General features: G+C 36.9%; 1 protein-coding gene across 1 annotated transcript in view; it reads right to left on the bottom strand.

Moving 5' to 3' along the window:
* CEP112 (centrosomal protein 112) overlaps positions 1 to 24,970 on the bottom strand; it is a 429,161-nt gene that overhangs the window by 369,031 nt on the left and 35,160 nt on the right. Inside the window, exons 5-8 of the mRNA XM_035026212.1 lie at positions 18,280 to 18,373; positions 16,371 to 16,448; positions 5,812 to 5,859; positions 5,235 to 5,312 (exon numbers count right to left, since the gene is read on the bottom strand). Coding sequence (XP_034882103.1) covers positions 5,235 to 5,312; positions 5,812 to 5,859; positions 16,371 to 16,448; positions 18,280 to 18,373 — 298 coding nt within the window. The remainder of the gene's footprint in view (positions 1 to 5,234; positions 5,313 to 5,811; positions 5,860 to 16,370; positions 16,449 to 18,279; positions 18,374 to 24,970) is intronic.

The following is a 24,970-nucleotide window of genomic DNA, read 5'->3' on the forward strand; positions in this document are numbered from 1 at the left end:
AGTACCAAAAGATTGGGATCATTCCCTGCCTATTTTCAGACCACAATGCTTTGAAACTAGAACTGTCGGGGCGCCTGGGTGGCTCAGTCGTTAAGCGTCTGCCTTCGGCTCAGGTCATGATCCTGGGGTCCTGGGATCGAGCCCCGCATCGGGCTCCCTGCTCCGCGGGAGGCCTGCTTCTCCCTCTCCCACTCCCCCTGCTTGTGTTCCCTCTCTCTGTCAAATAAATAAATAAATAAATCTTTAAAAAAAAAAAATGAAACTAGAACTGTCACAAGAGGAAAGTCGGAAAGAACTCAAATACATGGAGGCTAAAGAGCATCCTACTAAAGAATGAATGGGTCAACCAGGAAATTAAAGAAGAATTTAAAAAATTCATGGAAACCAATGAAAATGAAAACGCAACTGTTCAAAATCTTTGGGATGCAGCAAAGGCAGTCCTAAGAGGAAAGTATATAGCAATACAAGCCTTTCTCAAGAAACAAGAAAGGTCTCAAGTACACAACCTAACCCTCCACCTAAAGGAGCTGGAGAAAGAACAGCAAATAAAGCCCAAACCCAGCAGGAGAAGAGAAATAATAAAGATCAGAGCAGAAATCAATGAAATAGAAACCAAAAGAACAGTAGAACAGATCAACGAAACTAGGAGCTGGTTCTTTGAAAGAATTAACAAGATTGATAAACCCCTGGCCAGACTTATCAAAAAGAAAAGAGAAATGACGCAAATCAACAAAATCATGAACGGAAGAGGAGAGATCACAACCAACACCAAAGAAATACAAACAATTATAAGAACATATTATGAGCAACTCTATGCCAGCAAATTAGATAACCTCGAAGAAATGGATGCATCCCTAGAGATGCATCAACTACCAAAACTGAACCAGGAAGAAATAGAAAACCTGAACAGACCTATAACCACTAAGGAAATTGAAGCAGTCATCCAAAATCTCCCAACAAACAAAAGCCCAGGGCCAGATGGCTTCCCAGGGGAATTCTACCAAACATTTCAAAGAGAATTAATACCTATTCTTCTGAAACTGTTCCAAAAAATAGAAATGGAAGGAAAACTTCCAAACTTGTTTTATGAGGCCACCATTACCATGATCCCCAAACCAGACAAAGACCCCATCAAAAAGGAAAATTACAGACCAATATCCTTGATGAACATGGATGCAAAAATTCTCACCAAAATACTAGCCAATAGGATCCAACAGTACATTAAAAGGATTATTCACCACGACCAAGTGGGATTTTTCCCTGGGCTGCAAGGTTGGTTCAACATCCGCAAATCAATCAATGTGATACAATACATTAACAAAAGAAAGAACAAGAATCATATGATCCTTTCGGGCGCCTGGGTGGCTCAGTTGGTTGGACGACTGCCTTCGGCTCAGGTCATAATCCTGGAGTCCTGGGATCGAGTCCCGCATCGGGCTCCCTGCTCAGCGGGGAGTCTGCTTCTCCCTCTGACCCTCCCCCCCTCATGCTCTCTCTATCTCATTCTCTCTCTCAAATAAATAAAATCTTTAAAAAAAAAAAAAAGAATCATATGATCCTCTCAATAGATGCAGAAAAAGCATTTGACAAAGTACAGCATCCTTTCTTGATCAAAACTCTTCAGAGTATAGGGATAGAGGGTACATACCTCAATATCATAAAAGCCATCTATGAAAAACCTACAGCAAATATCATTCTCAATGGGAAAAACTGACAGCTCTCCCCCTAAGGTCAGGAATGCGGCAGGGATGTCCACTCTCACCACTGCTATTCAACATAGTATTAGAAGTCCTAGCCACAGCAATCAGACAACAAAAAGAAATCAAAGTCATCCAAATTGGCAAAGAAGAAGTCAAACTCTCACTCTTTGCAGATGATATGATACTTTATGTGGAAAACCCAAAACACTCCACCCCAAGACTGCTAGAACTCATACAGGAATTCAGTAAAGTGGCAGGATATAAAATCAATGCACAGAAGTCAGTGGCATTCCTATACACCAACAACAAGACAGAAGAAAGAGAAATTAAGGAGTCGATCCCATTTATAATTGCACCCAAAACCATAAGATACCTAGGAAGAAATCTAACCAAAGAGGCAAAGGATCTGTACTCAGAAAACTATAAAATACTCATGAAAGAAATTGAGCAAGACACAAAGAAATGGGAAAATGTTCCATGCTCATGGATTGGAAGAACAAATATTGTGAAGATGTCAATACTACCTAGAGCAATCTACACATTCAATGCAATCCCCATCAAAATACCATCCACTTTTTTTAAAGAAATGGAACAAATAATCCTAAAATTTGTATGGAACCAAAAAAGACCCCAAATACCCAGAGGAATGTTGAAAAAGAAAAGCAAAGCTGGTGGCATCACAATTCCGGACTTCCAGCTCTGTTACAAAGCTGTCATCATCAAGACAGTATGGTACTGGCACAAAAACAGACACATAGATCAATGGAACAGAATAGAGAGCCCAGAAATGGACCCTCAACTCTACGGTCAACTAACCTTCGACAAAGCAGGAAAGAATGTCCAATGGAAAAAAGACAGTCTCTTCAACAAATGTGTTGGGAAAATTGGATAGCCACATGCAGACGAATGAAACTGGACCATTTCCTTACACTACACACAAAAATAGACTCCAAATGGTTGAAAGACCTCAATGTGAGACAGGAGTCCATCAAAATCCTAAAGGAGAACACAGGCAGCAACCTCTTCGACCTCGGCCGCAGCAGCTTCTTCCTAGAAACATCGCCAAAGGTAAGGGAAGCAAGGGCAAAAATGAACTATTGGGACTTCATCAAGATAAAAAGCTTTTGCACAGCAAAGGAAACAGTCAACAAAACCAAAACACAACAACAGAATGGGAGAAGATACTTGCAAATGACATCAGATAAAGGGCCAGTATCCAAAATCTATAAAGAACTTATCAAACTCAACACCCAAAGAACAAAGAATTCAAGAAATGGGCAGAAGACATGAACAGACATTTTTCCCAAGAAGACATCCAAATGGCCAACAGACACATGAAAAAGTGCTCAACATCGCTTAGCATCAGGGAAATCCAAATCAAAACCTCAATGAGATACCACCTCTCACCAGTCAGAATGGCTAAAATTAGCAAGTCAGGAAATGACAGATGTTGGCGGGGATGCGGAGAAAGGGGAACCCTCCTACACTGTTGGTGGGAATGCAAGCTGGTGCAGCCACTCTGGAAAACAGTATGGAGGTTCCTCAAAAAGTTGAAAATAGAGCTACCATACGATCCAGCAATTGCACTACTGGGTATTTAGCCCAAAGATACAAATGTAGGGATCCGAAGGGGTATGTGCACCCCGATGTTTATAGCAGCAATGTGCACAATAGCCAAACTGCGGAAAGAGCCAAAATGTCCATCGACAGATGAATGGATAAAGAAGATGTGGTATATATATACAACGGAATATTATGCAGCCATCAAAAGGAATGAGATCTTGCCATTTGCAACGACGTGGATGGAACTGGAGGGTGTTATGCTGCGTGAAATCAGTCAATCAGAGAAAGACATGTATCATATGACCTCACTGATATGAGGAATTTTTAATCTCAGGAAACAAACTGAGGGTTGCTGGAGTGGTGGGGGGTAGGAGGGATGTGGTGGCTGGATGGTAGACACTGGGGAGGGTATGTGTTATGGTGAGCGCTGTGAAATGTGCAAGACTGTTGAATCACAGATCTGTACCTCTGAAACAAATAATGCAATATATGTTAAGAAAAAAAAAAGAAGAAGAAGATAGCAGGAGGGGAAGAATGAAGGGGGAGAAATCGGAGGGGGAGACGAACAATGAGAGACAATGGACTCCGAAAAACAAACTGAGGGTTCTAGAGGGGAGGGGTTGGGAGGATGGGTTAGCCTGGTGATGGGTATTAAAGAGGGCACGTTCTGCATGGAGCACTGGGTGTTGTGCACAAACATGAATCATGGAACACTACATCAAAAACTAATGATGTAATGTATGGTGATTAACATAACAGTAAAAAATTTAAAAAATAATTTAAATTATATGCTCATGCTATTGTTTGGAATATCTAAGCAAAAAAAATCAATGTTCTTTGTGACATTTTATAAGTAGGGTGGTGAGAAAACCCTTTCATGTTGAAAATCACCAAAGTGAAATTAAATTTTAAAAATTCTTAGAAGCATCCTCATTAAAATAAAAGAAAAAATAATGAAATATAAAATTATTTAATTAAATTTATTAAAAACATTAAATCTAAGTCCAATAACATCTTTCACATTTGCACATTTAAACTACCATTTACAAGTTCCATACATATTCATTATTCTCATTAATTTTGGTAATGACCCTGTGACATCAATAATTATCCTCTCTTTAAGCAAAAACTAAACTAATATTCTTGACTTCCCTGGCTAATATGACTAGAGAATGGTAAAGGCAAGTTAAGGACATCGTTTTTCAGATTCCTAATCTATCACACCATACAGATGACCAAAGTGCTCGAATGGTGTCATAAGCAAAAATAAAAATAATAATGATGGCTTTCAAATTTCCTAGAATAGAAATTTTAAAAAGAAAATCATCAAATTCACCTTCATTTTATGTCTACTACATGTGAAGCATATAGGTACTTACAGACTATAAAATCTTCATACTAATCCTGTAAAGCAGGTATCTCCCAAATTAGACAAGGGGCAAGTATCTGTCCGTTTTCACAGAGCAAATAAGTCGGATTTAAATCCAGGTATTCTTTACTCCATAGTTTATGCTTTTAACTAATAAACAAATACCAGTAAACCTCTTGGATAATTCTGTTTTCAAATGACCAAAGAAAGATAGTATATTATGTTATATATCAACCATAGCATAGCTTAATTTAGCAGATCAATTTAAATAGTAGAAACAGTAAGAATAGTGAAACTAGAAGGCAGGATGGAGGGATTCGCTGAGGTCAAAGACACTGCTTCTGAAAACTGCCATCTCCCCAGGCCCCGACAAGCAGGAATGGATAGTCAGGAGATAGCCCCTCAGCACACTCTCACAAAGTGGGAGATGTACATGAAAAAAAACGAAAAACAAACCTTACCTACCTGGCATCATTATTTTACATTTGTACCAAAGACAACCTCTCCCTACTGTGCATGATTATTCAGACCTGAAAACTCATACTAACAAAATACAAAAACTGTGTTCATTATTCGATACATCAGAAATATCTCAATCCTACCTCTTTCTCATGCATTCGAGAGAGTAGATGTTCATCATGGAAACTGCTAGATTTTCTCAGGTTGAATTTGGGAGTCATCTGTTGAATGAGTAAGAGTTATTCAATACTTTTTTGGCCTGCCTTACCCTTAACCCAAAAGGAAGCTCTAAATTGCCTGAAGTTCATGCCAAAATAATACCAACATTGGAGAAAAAAGTGATTTATTCACTTGCAAGTGATAGGATTAATAAGACTGTTATGCTTCGTAATGTGTACTTTTGTTCTTTTCTGTAAATGACTTAATAATTATTTTTTTTTAAAGTATCTGTCCATAAGGGGGCGCCTAGGTGGCTCAGTCAGTTGAGCGCCCAACTCTTGATTTCAGCTCAGGTCGTGGTCTCAGGGTCATGAGATAAGCCCTGCACTGGACTCCATGCCCAATGTGGAGTCTGCTTGGGATTCTCTCTCCCTCTGCCTCTGCCCCTCCCCATACTTGCACATGCACTCTCTTTCTCACTCACTCTCTCTCAATGAATAAAATCTTTAAAAAAAAAAAAAAACCTGTCCATAGGAAAAGTCCACTGAAATTCTCACCTACCAGAGAAACTGGGATTGGCTTCTGTCTCAGGTATCGAGGATTTTCTATCTGAAAATTTGAGATCGAAATTAATAATTTTATTAATTATTAATCATTATTTTTGAGTTTTAATTATTATTTGATAAAATAAGCTGTTAAACAAAAATGTTTTCTATGTATCTTAATATTTAGTTTGTTTTAGGATGGGTATTGCATAATATATTTTTAGTAGCCCACTAACAAATAAAATATAAAACATAAACTTCTTTGCAGACAGAAATGCACCTTCGTGATCCTCTCATGGCCTAACTGCCCAGCTTCATTTCCATTACTCCTCCCATCACGTTTTATACTCTCAGAACCCTGGATGACTTACATTACTGAAATATGGTAGTCTTCCTGTGCCTCTCTACCTCTAGGCACCACTCTGTGCCCCTCTAACCCTACAAGCATGCACCTAATCGTCTTTTAAGTCTCAATTTAATTACTAAACAGCCAGGCAGGTTCAGAGCATGAATCCTTACATTCACCTCCAGAATAACTACTAGAGTAGAGAATTCCTTTGGTACTCCTCCTATATCTACCTTTCAGGTTCATCTACCCCCTCAGTATGCCCTGTATTCCAAGGACACTAAATGACTTGTTTTACCTTTAAAAGCACTACATTCTCTCCCAAATCTGAGTCTTTGCAACCTACGAAATCATTCTTCCAACTTCTTGTGGTTCACTTACTCAAGACTCTTGCCAAGAAATTTAATTAAGTTCCTCCTACTCAGATAGTACCCTTTTATAATCAAACATCTACCTTCTGTAAAAGAGTGTAAACTCTGAAAACAGACTATGACTGTCACAACCCAACCATCCCTAGCATCTACCACAGGGCTTGGCAGGTGATGGGTGCCCAACAAATACTCATTAAGAAGAAAGGAAGGAAGGAGGGAGGAAGGGAGGAAGGGGCAAAATGTACCTGATCCCACCCTCTTATCAAGCTCCTAAAGTATCCTATGTATCTCTCATTGCACATTCTAAGTGTTTATCAGTATGTCTCCACATCTGTCTTTATGCACAATAAGTGCAAGGATAATGACTTCTCAATTTTTTATTTCTGATAATTAGCACAATACCTAATCTGTAGTAGGCTTTCAAGGAAACATTTGTTGAATGAATATACTATATGATAAATTAGAAACACTGATTATTATCCCAACTATTTCGTTCACAAATGAAGTGATAATTAAAAATCATTATCATGGAATTCTAATCTCTTGATATCTTAAGCTTACACTTTACAACATAATCTCAAAATGTACAAGAATATAAATACAACACTAACCATGACTTCAAACTAGAATAACTGACAAACTTTGTCAAACATATTATCAGAATCTACTCCTCCAAAATCTGTGTTTTCAAAAAGCTCCTCAAATGACTTATTATAGTTCATAATCATAGAACATAAACAATCCATACCCAAGTTGATAATAAAGATAAGGATGGATAAAGGACCAATTAATCAAAGAATACAGAGGCAATGAAATTAAAAATAGAACTATTCATGTTTAAAAAACATAAAAGCCTCTATAGCAACAGATAAGATCTGAAGAGTTACTGTATTTTAGCACCTAGATAAGGCGTAATTTACAAAACAATTTTCTTTCGCCTAAAGGCTGATTCCTGTAAAGTAATGGCAACTGTCTGAATTTAATTTTCTCTCCCCATCCTCCAAACACCCATACAGATCAACAAAGAGAGCACACCCATCACCTATGCCTACATCATAACAAGGAGAGATTACTAAAACCCTCGATTCACATGTAAGTGGCCAAAGAAAGATCACAGATCAGCAGAATTAGATCCTGAGGCAAACCAGAGTGACAGCATGGAACAAAAAGGAAGTGCCTCAGCATCCTAGTGGTGTTGGAATATAAATGTCATCAAACATTGACCTGTAGAAGGAGAGTGATCTACCTTTCCTGGGTCGTACAAAAAACCCGATGGATCAGAGTGCTGGAGACAGGAGAATCAAAAGAAGGGTGTGAGAAGTGTAAAGAACCAGAGAAGGTTCTTAGGAAGGAACTACTTCCGCAGTAGAGAGAGGCCCCTTGGGAGGAAGTTTGTCCATGATGGAGGGAAAGAAAGAAGGAGCTGAAGAAAAAGAACCATACAGAAACAAGAAAGAAGCAAAGAAGCAGAGGACGACAGGTCAAAAAGGCAAAACTTATTAAAGAAACTGAACTTCAGTGGAGCGGGAGAAGAAGGCCTGCCTAAACCAAGAAATAAAGTAAGCTACCCAAGCCATCCATCCCATACAGCCACTGGCTACTGCTTGTTCAAAGAAATCTAACATCAATAATCATGAACAACAGCAACAAAAAGAATCCAACATCCATAAAAACAGAAAATCAAAATCAAAGCCTGTCAATAGTAGGAATTACTCTTCTTCTATTTCATGGCTTTGAAAAAAACAGTAATATGGGCCTCGAAATAGAAGAAAACAGTAATATGGGCCTCCTTTGGCCTCCCCTGTGTCTAGCACTTTCATTCATTAGGTTTTTTTGTGCAACCCACTTGAGGTAGACCACTTTCCTGCAGGTCAATGTTTGATGATGTTTATGTTCCACCAGCGGGACAATAAGTATTCAAGTATAACTTCTAAATAATCTCAGGAAGTTCATAAAGAACACTACCAATAAAGACAGAAAATAGAAAGATATTAAACAGGAGCTGACCAAATAAGAGCTTAGCGAAGTTGCGAGATGCCATATTGATACATAAAAGTCAGCTGCATTTCTGCAAATTAGCAAAAATTATCTAGGAAAAGAAAATAATTTTACAGAGATATCATTTTTAATCACAAAACAATATATAATTCCTAAAAGTAAATCTAAGAAAATACACATAAGCTCTTTGTGGAGAAAATAATTCAGCTCTTTTGAAAAACATTAATAATGAAATAAATGTGAAACCATGTTTTTGGACAGTCTCAATATTGTAAAAATGACAATTCTCCTTAACTTGATCTAGTGACTAAATTTATCCAAACCAAAATCTCAATAGGGCTTTTGTAAAACTTCATAAGCTCATTATAAAATGTATATAAATAAATAGGCAAGAATAGCCAAGACATGCCTGAAGAAAAAAAATTGAGGTGGAGCTGACTTACAAAGATATAATAAAACTAACAGGGCACCTGGGTGGCTCAGTTGGTTAAGCAACTGCCTTTGGCTCAGGTCATGATCCTGGAGTCCTGGGATCGAGTCCCACATCAGGCTCCCTGCTCAGCAGGGAGTATGCTTCTCCCTCTGACCCTCCTCCCTCTCATGCTCTCTGTCTCTCATTCTCTCTCTCTCGCAAATAAATAAAATCTTAAAAAAAAAAAAACTAACAGTAATGAAGATAAGTCAATGGAACCAACTAGAAAGTACTAGAAACTCAAAAAATATGAGAACATGATTCATGAAAAATCTAGCACTGCAAATTATTGAGAAAATAAAGATGTGTTCAATAAGTGGGAGAAAACATGAGATCTGATTCCTTCTCGTACCACATATAATCAATTCCCAATGGATTAAATACTTATAATTAAAAGCAGAACCATAAAACCTTTCAGAAGACAACTTAAAAGAATGACTTGAGGTGCCAGGGTGGCTCCATCAGTTAAGAGTCCAACTCTTGATTTCACCTCAGGTCATGGTCTCAGGCTTGTGAGAATTGAGCCCCTTGTGGGGCTACATGCTGGACATGAAGCCTGCTTAAGATTCTCTTTCTCCCTCTGCCCCTCTCCACCCCACAGCCCTCCGCTCGCTTGCACATGTGTGCACTCTCTCACACTCTCTCTCTCTAAAAAAAAAAAAACGAGAAAGAATGACTTTATGGCCTCAAAGTAGAAAAGATTTTTTAAACAAGAAACATAAAAACAAAAAGCATAAACAAAAAGGAAATTAATAAATTTAGCTAGGAACTTCTCTCCAAAAAAGATATCATAAATAAAATGAAAAAGTAAGCCATAAACTGGGAAATGTTCGCACAAATGATCGGTCTCCAAAATGTGTAAAGAAGGTCTTTAAAATTTAATAAAAGAAAGAACAAGTTTTTTTAAATGGGAAAAACATGAAACACATTCTACTGATGAAGAAATTTGAATGACTAATACACATATGAATATATGGGCAATCTTTTCAAAAATATGAAAATGTAAAGTAATTCCACAGTGAGATGGCATTTTATAGCCACCAGATTGGTATACATTAAAAATTTGACAATAAAAGTGTTCCAGATGGTGCACCACTGGTGGGTGTATGAATTAGTACATTCACTTTGGGAAACATTTATTAAGTAGAGATAATAATAAAACCCACTTAAATATCATACCAGAGAAAGAGGCACATTCTTTAGTAAGTAACGCTGTACTATATACACAGCTTTTTGAAAAACAGAGGCAGCAAATTTCCAGCAGGCAGCAAAGTACACTCAATAAATATTTATTGTCTGAAGGTATATATATGAAAGTAAGTAACCATTCTCTATTTTTGGAATGGAGAAAACCAGCCAAGAAAGTAAGTTCTTCAAAAATACACCCAAATCTGCAAATATATAAAACCCTAATTCATGAAGCAGAATTAAAGAGAAGGGGAAAAATAAAGGAAGGGGGAGACGGAATTCTCAAAGATGCTCAAGCTCTAATTAAGCTTAAAATTTAAAACCAAAAGCCAAGAAAACCATCTGTGACTTATTTTGACACAGCTCTACATTTATAAGCAGAGTACAAAATATTGGTTTAGCTAATTACAATGTAGCCTTTCAACTATGCAGAAGTGACTCCTGTTTCATCCTCTGCATCTTTAAAAGTCATTAAATACAGAAGTTAAAGACTCATTGTTATCATAAATTTTCTTTCTCAAGTTGACCAAAAAAAAAAAAGAAAAAGTCTATTATAATATTTAAAAGCAACAATGAACACTGTAAACAAGTATAAATCTTTCTGTTGTTCATTTACAATACATTGAGTTTGTCTCATAACCACTTTGAATATGTAATGAGAATTATCCATAGTAAAGCATGTTCTTGTGTCTATTTGGGAGAAATAAGCAATCTATTTTCTGATTTTATAACAGCAGCCAGATGTGCTTTGAAGTTAAATGTTCCCACTTTGTAATCCACCAGTAAATGGACTTGAAGCAATCTGTAAACAGTCTTAACATTTACTTTTTTCATGCTCTTTTGGAGAATTTCTTGTTCTCTCATAATACCTCAAAAAAGAAGACCACAATAAAGAATGTCCAAAATGGAAGATAAAAGGGATTTATGCAAAACATTAAAGTCTAACAAAATATTATAGAGAAAAGAAAGCCAAAAAAATTAAGTTCCAATAACAGGAATGAATCACATGACCAAATACTTCTTGTTTAAAGAGCAAATAGAATCACAGTAATAAAATATGTAATAGTTTAAACTAGACAGAAATACAGATATTTGAATGCCAGTTTCTAATGAAGACTGGCTTTTGACATTTTATTTTGGTGTTTTAGCCAATTTATTTGGTTACAAAGGGTTCTGTCAGATTATCTCTTTGGATTATTCAGGATTTTGGTCAAACTGATCAAATACCCTTATAGACTAATGTTGACCAATTAGAGATGTTCTATGATTCCAGAAAAATAGAAAGACATTTTATCTGATATTTTAGCTGCCTTAATAAAGGAAAGGACATTTTCAAGCAATATATTACTGGCACCACAACTAAAATAAATGTTTTTAAGTCATGGCATCAGTCAGAACTGCCAAAATTCTCTCAATAGCATAAAATAAATTCAGTCCTCAATGTCAAATCAATTATACTCCAAAATAATGTTTCTTAAGTCAACATTTTAGAACTTGAAAGTTTTTCCTCAGAAATAATACTACAAGTGGAGGCTCATTTGTTGGTTTACTCACATTTCAACAAACATTTAGTGAGCACAAATTAAATACAGATATATAAAGGCATAGTCCCTTGGCACAAGAAAAAGCAAATAAGCCAAAGGAACAGAATGGAAACAGACATGTACTACCACCTGATTTATGAGACAAATAACACTTAGTACAACAGGAATAGTCTTCTCAATAAATGGGAGTGTCACCCACATATATGTATAAGGGACAAAAATAAATCTTAACACCCTACCTTATAACTAATATACCCAAATCACCTCCAGGTGGTATGTAATCTAAATAGAAAAAGTGGGGCGCCTGGGTGGCTCAGTCGGTTAAGCGTCTGCCTTTGGTTCAGGTCATGATCTCAGAGTCCTGGGATGGAGCCTCGTGTTGGGCTCCCTGAGGACAGGGAGCCTGCTTTTCCCTCTCCTCCCTGCTCGTGCTCTCTCTCACGATCTCTCTCTCTCTCTCGCTCTCTCTCTCTCTCTCTCTCAAATAAATAAAATCTTTAAAAAATAAACAAATAAAATAAATAAATGAAATAAAACAACAGGGCTGCTAGGAGACAACACAGAAGGACATCTTCAGGACCTTTAAGATAGTCAAAGATCTTAAACAGGACATATAACAACACTAATGACATAGTGAAAAAACGAGAAAATGAACTGCATTAAAATGTACATTTTCTGTTCATTCTTCTCAAAGACCCCAGTAAGAGATTGAAGGAAAGCAATAAAATAGGAGAAAATATTTATAATACTCCAAAAGGACTCTTACCCAGAATAGATACAAAACTCTTACATATCAATATGAAAAAGGCAAACAACCCAACAGAAAAACTGACCAAGGCACAAGTAGGCACTTCACTCTGAGAGAGGCCATCTAAACTGTCAATAACATCTGAAAGGTCACCTAACTGTATTAGTCACCAGGAAAAAACATATGAAAACCACATAATGCAATGTCACTAACCACTCTTAAGAATGACTAAATTTTTTTAAGTAAAAAAACATTAACTGACAATACCAAGGCCTGAAGAGAAAGTAGAGAAATGGGAGCTGACCCTTGGCTGATGAGGATGAAAACTAGCATAGTCACCTCAGAAAACCATCAGGTAGTATCTGTATCAATCAGCTTTCTGCTACACAACAAATTACCCCAAATCTTCACAGCTTCAAACTACAACCATTTTATTTAGCTTGCAATTCTGTGGTGCAGCAAGTTGGGGAGCTCTTCTCCTGGAACCGCTCATCTCAAATTACTCTTTTGTCCTCCTCTTCCTCTTTTGTTTACTAGACCAGCGTCACAGCTGCCCCAGTGCCTGATTAGGACAGTTCCCAACAGGCCCCAGTGGGGAAGGCCCCAGTGAGTAGACCAGCCAGGCTTCCTACGGGGAGAGTAAAGGCACATTCCTACCTGCTAACACCTCACAGGCGTCCCCTAGCCCTTGACAGGAAGGTTCACCCCTCCCAGATGGCCCCTGGCCTCCAGGTGGGTCTGCCTGACTCTATGGTGCTGTCCACCCTCTGGAGCTACCTGCAGGATCTGGGGGACACTCACTCCTGCTGACCTTGCCCAGCTCCCACTGCCTGTCTTGAGAACTATTCCTGCACAAATCCCACACTACTCCCAGATCCTGCTCTGGGGCTAAGGGTCAAAGAGTTCTCACTGTTCCATTGCTCCTGGTAGGGGTGAGACTGCAGTCAGTATGTGGACCCACGATGGGAGTGGGCAGGTGACTAGGATGGAAGTCCCAGGAAAGTCCTCCTCCCAGCCCCCCACCAGGGCCTCAGAAAAAGAAAAAAGAAAAAAGAGAAAAATGTACATAAAGATAGTTAAGCATGAAATATATATCAATTATATTGGCAGAGTAAGAAAGCTTCCCCAAAACTAAAGGTTAAAAAGCTTAAAGAGTAAGAAAAAAATATAGGAGGAAAATTTAATTGCTAGGTTTAATAAGTAAATCTCTACTTGAATTATGTATTCCTAAAAAAAAAAAACTAACACACTCCTGAAGAAAGAAAGAATATATTTGAGGGAAAAATGTATTTTTAACAAAAACTAGAAAATTCAAATTCTAGAACATCTAATGCATCTGAATGAAGGTGTATGAAAGTCATGCCAGCAATATAAAAAATGTACCCTTGGTGTAGAACACTAAAATTAACTACTATTAACTGATCATTCACAGGAAGAAAGAAAAAAAAATCCATCACACAAAACTAAAATCAAAGCAAACTAAAATCTAAGCTTTTTAATACACTGAATTCTTAAAGTATTCTACTGTGATCAAAAGATATAGTTCAGCCTGATTAATGTATAGATGTTATAAATATATACAAATGCAAGACTTTCATACTTTACACTGTTAGTGCACTCTTTGAACAACAGAACTGTGAAACAAAACCCAGGCACACCTAGTTTTAAGGCATTACCTCAAAATATTTTAGATGTTTTATTTTAATTTTATTATACAAATGAAAATTTTAATCCTCTGAACAGTTAAATAATCAGGCAAAGTACTGTGTGTGCTAAGAAATGTACATCAGAAGTTTCAAATGGCTAAGGCCAAAGGCAAGTTTAAAAGGATAGCCCAGAACTTCACTTTTCACTTTGATATTGCTTTCTGGCAAATATCAAAAACATTGTCTTTCTGGGGGATTTCCTATGCTCTTCTCCCACCCTGGTAACCTAGGCCTTCCCTCCAGGGGCAGCTTCCCCTCCGCCTTCAAACATAACAATGTGCTTCTTTTGACTTACTATTCCCCTCTTGTTACTAATTCTCTCTCTTCTCTTTCACTAACATGCTCCCAAAATGGCTAGGAGATTCATATTGCTTTAAATTCTTATCCATTCCCTACCTTCTAATCATGTCCCTTGCAGGAGTCAGCTGTCCTTACTCTGTCCCCTGAAGACTGGCCGTCCAGCCTCTGGGTGCAGCCACCACCTCGAACAGCGTGACTACGAAATAGGATTCCAGCCTTCGAGTCTCATGAAGCTCCAAACCTTGACCTCCCCAGTTCGTCAGACCACCTCTTCAGTCTAAAAGGAAACCTGTAACCCTTCAAATGGATTTCAGTCTAAAAGGAAACTTGTAACCCTTCAGATGGATTCCCCCATCTGACAGTTAACTGACAGAGAGCCAATGTTCCCATTTCCTAGAAGCAAGCCTTTAGGTGCCCTTCTGGTCAGCTCACCTATCAGTCACTAGCATCCTTGACCCTCTTTGAAATGTCTTTTCTTTCAACACTTTCCATCTTCACAGAAATCACACTATTGTGGAGTTCACCACAAATACCAAAAAGATGATTGGCTCCCTTTCTCCAATTTCTATTCACATCTAGTATAACCTTCAAAATGCCACCAAGTCAATTTTCCTAAAGCACCACTTTCATTAAAGACCATTATTAGTAGGAAGGGTTTTAGGTTTTTTAAAATAACAATCCCTAATGTCAGTGAAGAAGTAAGAAATCCTCTACACTGCTGGTTGGAGAATAAACCGGTATATACCTTCTGGGGGCAATGTACCAGGAAGGGATATAACCTGAGAAAGCAACCAAATATGTATACAAAGATTCTGTAGGGAATTTTAGTGCAGTATTACTTATATTAGCCACACACTGGGAGCAACCGAAATGTCCAAAAATAGCAGAATGCTTAAATAAGTTATGGAATACCCATCCAAAAGAAAAATTAGTGCTATTGTTAATATTCATATTTATAGAACTATTATAAAATTATAGCAAATTTAAAACAGCACATAATAGTATTTATGTTTTGTTTAAATTTTAGTTTTATAAATACACACAGGAAAAAAAAGGAGGGGAGAATATATACAGCAAAAGGTTAAACCATCTCTCAGTGTTAAGATTTTCAAACATACTTTATTCCTGATTTTCTATATTTTTCAAATTTTCAAATTACAAATTATTTTATTAATAACAAAATGCAATAAAAATTGTTCTAACCCCCTTTTCATTTCCTCAAAGCATTTAAATGGCATCATGTAAAGTGGACCGTGGAAGGAAAAAATAAATGTCCAGGGCTCACTATTGCCTAAAATGTAAACGCTCAACCACTCAATTTAGCATTCAAAGCTCCAATACAATCCAGCCTGATTAATGTTGCCCCCTAATCCACTATTTAAGTCCCAAAGATCCAACTGTGACAGCTGACTTACACCACCCACATTTCTTCATGCCTCTCTCTTCCTAGTTCTCCACCTCCACGCCTATCTGGATACGTCCAGGCCCCTCTCGGTCTTTACCTGAAAACTGCTGCCCATGATGGCAGCTCATCCAGGAAATCTCCCAATTTTTTTAACCGAAATGACCTTGCTTCTCCAAGTCCTTCCCTCCCTGCCCTCCACTTTAGTATTCTACTTTCTAACTCATTTTAATATTTTACCATGTACTATCTTCAATTATTATTTAACTATGTATGTGTGTATCTCCTATTTCACCAATAAGAAAGTCAGCTTGTTGAGGGCAGGGACTGTTTTTGCTTCTTTGGAATGTTCCTTCTCTTTCTTTTCTGTCTCCCATAGTACTACCACAGTACTAAATGGCTGACATCTGATAACATTCACTAAGTAGAATTAGTTCAGATGTTTTCCAAATACAATTCTCCTACGGTGACATACATACATAAAGTACTTTTGTTTTTACCCCAAGATTCCAACTATTAAGGCGAGCTTCGATGTCGCTGTCTTCCAAAGAAACAGCAGATTTTTTGGAATGAGCTTCCTGAAAGACAAAAGACAAAAGAGAAGAAGTTAAGGAAGAAATAAAGAAAAGGAAGAAGGGAGAGAGGGAGAGTGAGAGGGAAAAATAAAGAAAACAGAAAAGACAGAAAAGAAGACAAAATATATGTCATTCAGAGTAATGAGAATTTTGTGTGCTTTTCTGGTAGTGCTTTATTGCTCTCAAAGGAAAGGTTTATGTTACAGCTGAGCTAGAGTTCTCAATTCTAAGTAATGACTGTTTATTATAGCTGCTTAGGGCTATGAGGTGCCTTCACAATATATTCACACAGTAACTAGATTTCAAAAAAAAAAAAAACCACACATCAAAAGAATATCTTAAAAATTAATCCAGATTCTTCTAAGTTCTTTTACAAAAAGTTTTAATTGTGGTATACCACAGTAGCTTTAAAGGGGGGTGGGGAAACACTTGAAAAGATGAATGATTTATAATCCTTAAAATTAGTTAACAGGGAAGTTTGTGTTGATGTCCAAGAAGCTCTTTGTTCTTAAATTAATTCTCGTTCATACACTGAATATAAAGAGAAATAAGCTTTGGATTCACATCATGAGAATACAATTATGGTGAAATTTTACTTTTTTAAAAAATTAAAATTGCATGCTTTTTTTCCCTCCCATATAACTTATTATATTACACATTTATCAAAGCAGATTAAAACTTTAACTGAGCACAGACTAAAATCTGCGCCCAGAAATGGACAATGATCTAAAAGCTCTAAAAACTTAGAAAGGTAAATCTGTGTAAAATAATAATGCATATATTACAGCACAGCCAAAAAAATGTATTTTGAAATTAAATTTGTTGGCACACCATTTGCACACTTTTAGAAAACCTCACTAATAAATAAATCTACTTACCTATGATCATCTAAATTATCTGAAGTGATGAAAATATACTAAAATGTTCTCCATATCTTATCTCCAAATTTCTATTGAACAAAATGTTGAATTTATTATACAACTATATTTAAATTCATTATTGTTTCTATTGTTGGTCCCATTTCTCGTACGTCTTAAGAAAATGCACCTGCCTTGTTTATTTTGAGTAAATGAAATGGTTGATAATAACCCCACAAATATTTGAAATATGCTGCCCTTAAAATATTTTCCAAAGTTCCAAACTATCACTGGAGAAAATGCAGTGAGTTATGTTTAGAGCAATATCTGCTGAACAGTCACGCATCACACATGATCTCCTTGTAACTAAAAGTCATGTAACCCAAGACAAGCTAGAGTTACGCAAGAAAGGCCATAGTAAGCAGGCAAAATTCTTCCCTTTAGAAAGCTAACTGGAATGCTCACTAGCACCTTGGTCAAACCAAAACTATGTTAAGCATTAGATGCAAGAGAGGCATTCACATTTCAGGACATAAACAGCTCACCTTCAGCAAAAATGCAGTATCCCCTACTTCACTACAAGTTAATCCAAGTTTCTTAAATTTATGACCACTGGGTGTCTAATTATATATATATATATATATATATATATATATATATATATATATGTACTGAGTAAAAGGGAAATGGAAAAAAACAGCTACAAACTGAAGCTTTCCAAAGTTATTCTTCAATGCACAAGAGAAACAACACACTGCTTCACATGATGCCTCAGAATCATTGAGAAAGCAGAAGGAACACTATGGAATATACCAAACACACCATTTTCTTTGATATCAGGATGTTCACCAAAACCTTTAGGGTTGTTTTCACTGTTTTTAAGTTAATTGTTGGAACTTTGACAAACATGAAACTAAAAATTTGTGGAGTTATTTTAAAATAACAAACAAACAAATGAAAGTAGAATCTGATCTTACACAACTCTTTGGGGTAATATTTTGTCCATCTTCTCTGGAGGTTGGACTCATAGAATGTGATCTCATTTGGAGCTTCGCAGTGTATTTTTCCCTACTAACAGACCAAAATAGTAACAATCAGAATGGGGGAAATTCAGAGGACACAGGGCATTCAAATCTAGGATTACTAATTTTTTTCTTTTGGAAATGAGACGATTGTTTATATTTAAAAATAATGCTTCCATAGCAAAGAAAAAAGAAATGTGTATAATGACCATTTGTATTTCTCACATTTTATTTCATTTAGATTTAACTATACATAAAATGTCACCTAAATGCCACATACCTGCTTATAAACAAATGTTATTTTAAAGTGCAACTGTAATAAACTACACATATTTAAATCTTTTCTCCTTCCTCCCTCTTTTCTACGTGGAGAACAAAAGAAAAATGAAGCATATATTCTCAGAGAGGATAATTGTTTTAAAAGGTTAGTCAGTTTTATTGGATTCCTATTGTACATCAAGATGAAGCCTTAAAATACATAAAATTTAAAAATCCTCATGTACTGAAAATTTGGATTAATTTGAAACCATGTCAGAAACTACAGATAAAAAAAAAAAAAGAAACTACAGATAAATCAGTCTTAAATTTAAAATATACCATGTTAATTCAGATAAAATGTTATAAGTACAGTATAAATAGGAAAATAGTTGAAGCTTCCAAATGAATTTGAATAAAAAGGCTTTTCTCCAATATGAAATATAATATAAAAATATCATTCTCAATATTTTACTTTAGCCTGGAGTCTCATACATTTTTACTCAAGCTGCTTCAATGAAAGTTTCATTATTATGAATATCTATGCTCTGAACAGCTCCTTCAAGATAGATAAAATGGAAATTAACCATTAAAGAATGACTTAAAGTCACTAACTGTTAACCACAAGCCCTATCAGGATTCCCTTCACAGGGTGCCTGGGTGGCTCAGTTGGTTAAGCGACTGCCTTCGGCTCAGGTCGTGATCCTGGAGTCCCGGGATCGAGTCCCGCATCGGGCTCCCTGCTCGGCAGGGAGTCTGCTTCTCCCTCTGACCCTCCTCCCTCTCATGCTCTCTGTCTCTCATTCTCTCTCTTTCAAATAAATAAATAAATAAATAAATAAATCTTAAAAAAAAAAAAAAGGATTCCCTTCACAAATACTGATCCATACTAAATATTCCCAAAGACAGAATAGTAGTTGAAAAAGACAAGATGACAATGAATTTGTTTTTGTTAGTAACACCAAAAGAATAACATCCCTTAGACTAGTTACTAAGTAATGTAAAATGTCTGAAAAAGCTATTTTAAAGAAGCTGTTGGGGCGCCTGGGTGGCTCAGTCGGGTAAGCGTCTGCCTTCAGCTCAGGTCGTGATCCCAGGGTCCTGGGATCGAGCCCCGCATCGGGCTCCCTGCTCATTGGGGAGCCTGCTTCTCCCTCTCCCACTCCCCCTGCTTGTGTTCCCTCTCTTGCTGTCTCTCTCTGTCAAATAAATAAATAAAATCTTTAAAAAAAATAAATAAAGAAGCTGTTAATTTTTTATACCTGTACTCAATATCCCAGATATCCAAATACTTAAAATCAAATGAGAAAAATAAATAAAGTAATATTTTGAGAATAATTTCATTAGCCCATGTGCTTGAGCTGATACAAACATTTAAAACCTAGGATGTGGGAAGAGGCAACCTGATATACCATACTAAGCAGTGGCCTGTCCTTCTTTAAGAATAGATTAAACAATCATAAAAAGAGCTAACTTAAAAATTGAAAAATGCTTAAATATTAAAAGAAATTCTCATAGAAAATATTAATAAAAAAAGAGGACTGAAACATTTATTTATTTATCACACAGGGTGCATACATAAAACAACATATCCTTTAATTCACTTGTAGCTGTCCTCTGTACCAATCTACCTCTTTCCCTTCACAATAAATTTTCAAAATAAGTTATTAGATCCATGTCCTAACCTGCCATACACTTATCAATCAACTGCAATCCATCTTCCACTCATCCTGAAAGTGCTGCAATAAGTCATCAACGATCTCCTAGTTGCTCAAGCAAATGAGCCGCTATCGGTCCTTACCCTAGTTGATCTGACTAAAACATCAGGAACAGTGTTTTACAGATGCCACATTCACTGCCTCCGTAGAACCATTCTTTCCCGATTCTCATTCGATCCTTCAGAAATCTCCTTCACCATAACCTTCAGTAGCTTTTATTTCCCTGCCCACCCCAACCATGCTATAATCTCAGGGTTCTGCGTCTAACCTTGTTTATTTCCATCTTACATGCATTCCCTCTGGACAATCCAAAGTGCTAATAAAACAACTATCCATTTTTCAAATAACAAGGAGCTTTGGTTACCAAATCTACATTTCCAACCCAAATTGCTCTCTCAGCCTCCAACCCCATTACAAATACAAATTGAAAAGCCCTACTTACTTACAATTCAACGTGTCCAAAACTAAATTCATTAGATTGTCCCTAAAACATGCTCCAATTCAGGCTAAATAAAGCAGAGGCATTGCTGAAGCCAGTTTCTTATGCAGGCAGTCGAGACAACCAATGAAGGAGGCCTTATCACTGCTAAAATCTGGCTGACACAAGAGACACAGGATGTTAGGCACAGAAGTTTAGTTTCTTGCCATTGGGACTGTCTCCAGCTGGAAACACCATTAACTGGAACTCAAAGTAGATAGACAGTTCAAACTCACAGTGATGGGGCTGATGGTCAGGGTGACAGTGAGAGAGAGGATAGGAGACAAAGCTCAACCCTATAAACCTCTTTAGGAAGAGTAACAGGTGCTATCTACCACACAGAGTAACAAGGCGTGGTGCTCATAGAGCACCTGGTTCAGGGGACATGATGACAGGAGCTTGTGGTTATGGTACTTGCGCCAATGAGAAGAGAGAGACTGTGTCTTGATCAATTTCAGAGTGCTGAAACTGACACAGAAACATTAGTAAGCATGTTACTAAGTTTCCTGACATGCAAATGCCTCTTTCCTCCTCAGAAGGAATAAAACTGTAGGAAATACAAATTTTTCCCTTTTACTTTTTCCTAATGCTAAAATATTTCGGCAAGAATCCAGACCCATTCTCTCAGCATCATTCTTGATTCCAAATACTAGAGAAACAAAGACTTGTCCCCATAAAGATAGAGATAAGACATAAGACATGTAAGATTTAGAAGCCTAAAGGAAAACCAATCAAATGTCCTCCTGCAAAAGAAACTTACCATATATATATAAAAGGGAAACTTCTAAATAACAACTTTAATTTGCGTTTCCAATGTCATTCAAGGGGATATTTCAGATATAAAATGGAAATGAACCTGTGATCATAAAAATGTGCTTACAAATGAAAAACATGATTACCAAATTTTAAAATCATAATGGAAGAAGAGAATAGCAGATTAAATATAGTATAAAATCAAATCAGTGAATTAGAAAACTAGTTCAAGAAATATTCAGATAACAAAGGAAAAAATAAGGGGATGATTATAATAAATGAAAACGCAAGAGATAAGGTAGAAAGATTCATAAATCTCTAACATCGAAATAATATGAATTCCAAAAGAAGTAAATAAAACAGAAATGGGGGAAATAATAATTAAGAAATAGTAGTGACAGTGACAGTCAAGACTGCATCAGAGAAGAGCTTAAAAGAGTAACTTATGATGCCACTTTTAGCTAGAACAAATGCAATGCCATGAAAAGGATGGAAACTGAAGGTCTGCCAGGCTCTGGTTCCAGAAACAACTAGAGACAGCAGGAAGTGTGACTCTGGAGAAGTAATAGGGAATCAAAGTTCCCCAAAGTAAAGGAACAAAGTCAAACTCACCAAAAATCCAGAGGTAGGGATGGATATCCTTGCTCTTGAGAGGAAGCTGAAAATCAGTGTGGTGATCACTTCTGAAAGCTATGGCTTATAAAAAACTGTATGCTTAGGAAAGGCAAAGGACACAGATATAGCCTCAAAAACCAAGGAATCAGACTAGCTTCATGTGAAAGGGACAGAATTCAAAATGAAAAGAGACATTTGATTCTCCAAATTCCTACAAACAGGAGGCAGGCTGGGAAACTACTCAGCTTAAAGCAAATCATTCCTTATAATTAAAAAAAAAAAAAAGATAATTCAGAGGGAAAAGCCAAAAGCCCGAAGGGCAGAAGAGCAAAGAGCTGGGAAGGAACACTAAACCCTTATCAAGAAACAGGCAACAAATGCCTGGCTAGATTTCAGAACTGCTACAGAATTGTCATCACTATGTGTCTCTTGCTCTCCCTGGTTTGTGAATGGGAGTTCTCCAGACCCTCTACCACGTGTTGGCTGTATGGCTGGCGGTGGGGGGTATAACTTGTTCCTTTAGTTCATAGGTGTTTACATTGGAAGCCACACCAAGGAAGCCTCAACTACATCTGGATATGATTTTTATTAAGTTTTTTTTAAGATTTTGTCAGAGAGAGAGAGAGCACAAACAGGGGGAGCAGCAAGCAGAGGGAGAAGCAGGCTCCCCACTGAGCAAGAGCCCGATGCAGGTCTCGATCCCAGGACCCTGAGATCATGACCTGCGCCAAAGGCAGATGCTTAACCAACTGAGCTACCCAGGAGTACCTGATTTTTATTAAGTTTATTGAGGTATAATTTATGTACAAATAAATGGTATCCATTTAAAATGCAGTTTGATGAGTTTTGACAAATACCTGTATAACCACCACAATAAAGACACAGATTCTTTCCATCGCACCCGAAAGTTCCCTTGAGCTCCTTTGTTATCAATCTCCTGCAAATCTAGACAACCTCCATTTAGTAGAATCTTGTGTATATGGAATTAAACAGTATTACATTTTTATGTCTGGCTTATCTCACTGAGGAAAATGTTTTTGAGATTCAGCCAGATTGTTATATGTATCAAAAGTTCATTTCTTGAGGCACCTGAGTGGCTCAGTCGATTAAACATCCAACTCTCGGTTTCAGCTCAGGTCATGACCTCATGGAATGTGAGATGGAGCCCCTTGTGGGGCTCTGTACTCAGCGGGGAATCTTCTTGAAAGATACTCTCCCTCTGCCCCTCCTTCCACTCATTCACGTGCTCTGTCGCTGTCTCCCTCAAATAAATAAATCTTTTTTTTTTTAAAGTCCACTTCTTTTTATTGATTAGTAGTATTCCCTTATATGAATGAACCATAATTCGCATATATATTCGTGTGCTGATGGCCATGTAGACTGTCTCCACATTTTGGATACAATGAAAAAAAGCTGCTATGAGCATTCAAATTCAAGTATTTATGTGGACATGTGCTTTCATTTCTCTTGACTAAATGCCTGGGAATAGAATTATGGGGTCATATGGTAAGTTACTTTAAACTTTTTAAGAAATTGACAAACTGTTTTCCAAAGTGGTTGTGCCATTTCACATTCCATCAACACTGAATGAGCCTTCCCATTTCATCGCATCACCACCATAGTGGCTTTCACAGTCTTTATCATTTTACCCACTCAGACATGTGTGGGGTGGTATCCCATGGTGCCTGATCATATTCATTTCTCTGATCAGGAATGATGCTGACCATCTTTTCACATGTGTATATGACTCACTGATAAGATTTTCTTTTGTGAGGTGTCTGTAAAATCTTTTGCACATTGGGTTGTCTTTTTCTTAAGTTATAAAGAGTTCTTCACATATTCTAGACACAGGTCCTTTGTCAGACATTTGTATTTAGAGTATTTTCTCCCATTCTGTGCCTTGCCAGGTGATTTTCCAAATGGTGTCTTTCAAAGAAAAAGGTTTCACTTTTGATAGCCCAGTTTATAACTTATTTCTTCGTTGTGGTTTTTGTTTTTTTTTTTTTAATATCCTATTTCAGAAATCTTTGCCGACTCCTAGGTCATAAAGATCTGTTTACTTTTAAAAAGCTCTCTAGTGTTGGGGTGCCTGGGTGGCTCAGTAAAGTGTCTACCTTCAGCTCAGGTCATGATCCAAGGGTCCTGGAGATCAAGTCCCACATAGGACTCCCTGCTCAGTGGGGAATCTGCTTCTCCTTCTGCCTCTCCCCCTGGCTTGTTCTCTCTCTCTCTGTCACTCTCTCTCTCAAATAAATAAATCTTTAAAAAAAAAATTTCTCTAGTGTTTAGCATTTTCATTTGAGTCTATAACCCATTTCATTTTTTCCCATATGGATATCCAGTTGTTCCCCGATAATTTGATTTAATTCCTTTCTTCATTTAATTTCATTGCCATCTTTGTGGAAAATCAGTTGACCATATACATGCAGACGTATTTCTAGAATTTCTGTTCTAATCTATGGCTTTATCTATCTTCTCACCAACACTGATATCTCTACTACTGTAGCTTTAATTCTAAAAATCAGGAACGTTAAGTCCTCTTTCTTTTCTTTATATATAATTGCTTTGATTTTTCATGGTTAACTTAAATCGAGCAGAGAAAGTTCCCCTCTATTCCTAATATGCTGAGAGTTTTTATCATGGATGGTTGTTGCATCTTGTTAAATGCTTTTTCTGCCTCTATTAAGATGGTGACATGATTTTTCTTTCTTATTTATGTGACGAAATAGATTTTCAAATGCCAAAAACCCTCATGTTCCTGGGATAAGCTCCATACATACATGATATGTTATCCTTTTTATCCTTTTTCTGGATACAATTTGTTAAT

The sequence above is a fragment of the Mirounga leonina genome, unplaced genomic scaffold (assembly GCF_011800145.1).
Source record: "Mirounga leonina isolate KUSES-001 unplaced genomic scaffold, KU_Mleo_1.0 Mir_197, whole genome shotgun sequence".
Classification (NCBI taxonomy): Eukaryota; Metazoa; Chordata; class Mammalia; order Carnivora; family Phocidae; genus Mirounga; species Mirounga leonina.